General features: G+C 43.3%; 1 protein-coding gene across 1 annotated transcript; it reads right to left on the bottom strand.

The window, feature by feature from the left end:
• Positions 1-2,576: 2,576 nt before the first annotated feature.
• LOC109426011 (ATP-dependent (S)-NAD(P)H-hydrate dehydratase) lies at positions 2,577-4,082 on the bottom strand. The gene has a single exon (XM_019701437.3). The coding sequence runs from the start codon at positions 3,822-3,824 to the stop codon at positions 2,937-2,939; it is 888 nt and encodes a 295-aa protein (XP_019556982.1). The 5' UTR covers positions 3,825-4,082; the 3' UTR covers positions 2,577-2,936.
• Positions 4,083-4,981: the final 899 nt, after the last annotated feature.

Below are 4,981 nucleotides of genomic sequence, written 5' to 3'. Positions count from 1 at the left end.
CGAGCCAATCTTTCCAACGATTTATGCACAGCATTTTTGGAGATCTGGACTTCGTCATCGTTTTCGTGGACGATATTTGTATCGCGTCTGCATCCGAGAAGGAGCATCGAAAGCACGTACGCGTCGTTTTCGAACGACTACGTAAAAATGGACTAGTATTGAATCTTTCGAAGTGTAAGTTTGCACAATCGGAAGTAGATTTCCTTGGATACCGAGTTAGTGCATCAGGAATCAAACCAACGTCAGCTAGAGTAGCCGCCGTCGTCGATTATAAGCCACCCAACACGATCAAAGAACTTCGTCGATTCCTAGCTTTGATCAATGGGTACAGACGTTTTTTGCCTCATGCAGCGGAAATGCAAAAGCCTTTGCAAAATCTCATTCAAGGAAATCGAAAAAACGACAAGCGAAAAATTGAATGGAGTTCCCAAGCTGCAGAAGCATTCGACCTTTGTAAGCAAGGCTTAGCAGCGACTACATTACTCCACTATCCGGACTCTTCGAAACCGCTGGCCCTAATGGTGGATGCTTCCGATGCAGCAGCGGGGGCAGTGCTACAGCAATATTCGAATGGAACTTGGCAACCTTTGGGTTTCTTCTCACAGAGGTTTTCGAATTCGCAGAAAAAGTATTCTGTCTTCGGCCGAGAACTTACAGCGATGAAACTCGCTGTCAAATACTTTCGGCACTTGGTTGAAGGTAAGAATTTCACCATATTTACCGATCATCGCCCTCTCACATTCGCGCTCGATTCAAATTCCACTCATTTGCCACACGAAGAAAGGTATCTCCAGTATATTTCAAGCTTCACGCGATCTATTCGGCATATTAGCGGCAAAAACAATTTTGTTGCTGATGCTTTCTCGAGAGTGGAAGCTATTGCCACACCTACTGTGATAAATTATGACGACATTGCAGTAGAACAAAAGCACGATCCCGAATTACAAGGGCTTCTGAAAAACAAGACAACGTTATTGAGATTGGAACTTAGGGATGTAATGGGTTCGTCTAATCAAATCTATTGCGACGTTTCAGACCAACGGTTATCCCGTCCCTACATTCCTAAGCAACACCGTCTACGCGTCATGCAAACTATCCACGGGTTGTCGCATCCAGGCATTCGAGCAACAAGGAAGCTTCTATCGTCGAAGTTCGTATGGCCATCCATGAACCAGGACATCGCAAGCTTCGTCAAATCGTGCGATCGATGCCAGCGTTCCAAAATCAATAGGCACACCCTCGCTGCGTTGGGAGATTTCGATGTTCCCCAAGGACGTTTCAGCCATGTGCACATGGATTTAGTAGGACCACTACCACCATCCAAAGGTTATCGATATCTTCTCACTGTTGTAGACAGATTTAGCCGATGGCCTGAAGCGATACCCTTATCCGATATGCTGGCAGAAACAGTGGCAAGTGCGTTCTGTCAGGTCTGGGTATCTCGTTTTGGTGTACCAGAAACAATTAGCACTGATCAAGGCCGACAGTTTGAATCGGAGCGCTTTCTGGAACTGACCAAATGGCTTGGGACTGTCAGAACTCGTACCACGGCTTATCATCCTCAAGCGAACGGATTAGTCGAGCGATTCCATCGAACCCTGAAAGCGGCAATTATGTGTGTCGACTCTGCCCATTGGAGTGAAAAACTGCCACTAATTCTACTTGGACTTCGAACATCCATTCGCGAGGACTCAAACTGCTCTGTGGCGGAAATGGTATACGGACAACCACTGCGTATTCCAGGAGAATTTTTTGACCATCATACGGAGCAAGCAAATCGATCGGATTTCGTTCAATCACTCCGTCAGGTCGTCCAACATATCAAACCAATGAATAATACACGTCACTCCAAACAGCGTGTGTTCATACCCAGCGAACTGAAAACGTGTAAAGCAGTTTTTGTTAGAGTCGACACTGTGAAACGACCCCTTCAACATCCATACGAGGGACCGTACGAGGTTATCGAACGAGGTGACAAGAACATGGTTTTGTGCATCAAAGGGAAGAAGCAGAGAATTTCCATTGACAGATTGAAACCAGCCTACACCTGTAATCAGCTACTAGAGTCATCCCAGGATACCTCTACGAAGGTAACATCATCAGGACATCGAGTAAGGTTCCTAGCATGACTGGAGGGGGGTTATGTGGTGGCAACACTGCCACCGTACATGTATATAGTTTTATCACAATAAATGTCAGTTGAGTTTTGACTATCGATAAATATAGAGCTGTGATTGAGTACTCTGTGTCCGTGAATTAATTCGTTTATTAATTTATTCGCCGCGTCGGAAAATCTCCCGAGGTGTGCGGAACGACCGAAACTCCCACAAACCCTAGTAAAATGTTTGGGTCAATATGACACAGACAGGCACGCGTACACTACGCCAGCGTGGTGCGCCAATCTTAACATCCTAGGAGTGTTAATCTATAAAACAAAAGTCATGCTTTCGACTTACGTATTCATCAATTTACTTCAACTTCTTTAAATTCTTTACTGTAGTGCAATAGATAACCTAGAGTAGTTACCAGTAGGAGTGTTCACCATTAAAAATCAATAACATTTTTTTTTCATAGGTTTTATATTATATTCTAAGTAAACCCTAAACCGTGCTAATAAACATAAACTTTATTTGTTTCATTCGCCTTTAAGACATTTATTTAGTGTTTCGTTTCCACAAAGCACAGGACATTCCCAAGTAAATTCAATTTCTATAGTCTAAAATAGGGGAGCTTTTAGTTCTGCAGAAATGTGACATCCAGTTCCATCCCGAGAAAGCCAATTCCAAACGCCGTTCTTATTACATACTAAACTGAACGCCCACCAATATTTTATTAAATTTTGATAAACACAGAGATCACAAACATATTCATTTGATAATATACCAACACAAAACTGTAACAAATAATAACCAACCAGTCCGGGATCGAACGCGCTCCTATTCCTTCCTATGCTCAAAAATGTCATCGAACACATTATGGATTTGATCGATCATATCGCCAGTAGTCATGCTGCGACCTTTGAGCCTGAACGCATAGCTATTACAAGTTTTCGTTAGATAACTAGCGGCAAAGCACGCGACAATGGTCGGACTAACTTCTGTTTTGGATTCACGCGCCCAATAGTAAAACGTAGCCAGAGCACCAGCCAGCAGATCGCCTTGCCCACCACATCTTCTTCCTGAACCGCCCATCGGACAATCGAACCTTTCCACCGCGTAAGTATCGTAGATCCTGTCGTTTGGACCCTTCTCCAGCACGCTCATCCCTTGGCCGTACTTGGCCATTGCCTCCATGATGTGATCACGGTCATTCCCGAACAATCGGCTAAACTCAACCGCGTTGGGAGTGAGAATAGCTCCGTAATAATCCTTGACCAACGTTGGGTCATGAGAAACAAGCAACAGTCCATCGGCATCAATTATCAGTGGTTTCTGCAGCTGGCGGCAGATTCTTATCAACTCCGCTGCGTTGTGCAGAGCGACATTATCTCGGCCCAACCCCGGTCCAATGATAATCACATGCAGCCGTTCCATCACCGGCTGAATTTGTAGAATGGCGTCCTTCTCATCCAACAAAGGATGAACAATAAGCTCCGGGCTGTACGATTTGATCACCGGCGCGGCAGCTTTTGGACAGAACACATGCACCAGATCTGCCCCGACTTTGAGTGCACTGATGGCGGCAAAATACGGTGCACCGGTGTACTCTCTCGATCCTCCCACTACTCCAATCCGTCCGGCTTGACCTTTGTGGCGGTGCGGTTCCTGTACAGGCACTATGTTGCGTACTCGATCGAGCATAGGCTTCATGCTTCTCGCGTTCATTGTGATGCGTTGAGAGAGGTAATAACTTCCACCGCTAGTTGGTACGAGTACTAGGCTACGAATGGCATTCGCCGATTACGGAATACAATGAGGATGCACAAAAATCGGGCGCTTTGGCAGAAATAGCTTCAACACCATTTGAATAATTCTTCGGCTTTGCAATAACAATCGTCAGACGACGACGTCAAGCTGATGACAATCAATATCATCCACAAGTGGGTTGCAGACGGGGTGATAAGCAAAAGGAAAGTGTTGTGATATGGGGCGGGAGGAGAAGCAGGCGTTACGTTCAGAAAACATCGAACGTGTTGGTGAATTTGATTCGGTATTTAAAAATGGAAACTAGGGTAGAATCAGTCAGAATGAAATGGACTGGAGATTAAAATAATCGCTACAAATCTTCGATCGAACAGACTGAAAACATTAATTTTTTGTCGTTTTCATGATTGCATAGGCCATAATACGCTAAACAATTGTTTTTATTTTTTTTTATTTTGTAGAATTTATTGATTTTATAAGAAAGAGTTCCGTGATTTCTGATGAAATTGATCGAAGTGAGTGGGCATTTTTATTAGTAAAAATAATGCTCCAATCTTGAAACAATATGTTGGATATGTCCATATTGCGTGTTAGGTGAACTTCGAAGACACTTTCAAACTTTTGTTACTGTAGCAGTATCGCACAATGTGCGATTCGCACACGTTATGAATATTCCAAAGAGTGTTTCTATCTGAGAAGTATGCGATGAATTCCATTTTGTCATCAAAAGTTATTATGTTTCCAGTTCAAAACCGAATTAGCGACATTTTTTCTTTGACTTCCGCTGCTTTTGCCTTGCGTCAAACACAATGTCGGAAGTGGGGCGCTGTATTGTACACCTGGTGCTCTATACAGCGCCCCACTTCCGACATTATGTTTAACGCAAGACAAAAGCAGCGGAAGTCAAAGAAAAAATGTCGCTAATTCGGTTTTGAACTGGAAACATAATATAAAATATTCAAACTTACGCATAAAATTATTATTTTTCTCCAAGTAATCAGTAATCACTTAATTTGTATGGAAATTGCATACTTTCAAGCGTGTTGTTTGGATTTAGGCCGATGCAAATATTTAATTTGTTTTATGTCACCCCCCCCCTTCAAAAATCTCAAAATATT

This window comes from Aedes albopictus, chromosome 3, assembly GCF_035046485.1.
Source record: "Aedes albopictus strain Foshan chromosome 3, AalbF5, whole genome shotgun sequence".
Classification (NCBI taxonomy): Eukaryota; Metazoa; Arthropoda; class Insecta; order Diptera; family Culicidae; genus Aedes; species Aedes albopictus.
Note: the sequence above shows the minus strand (reverse complement) of the source record. Positions and strands in the feature narration are given on the sequence as shown.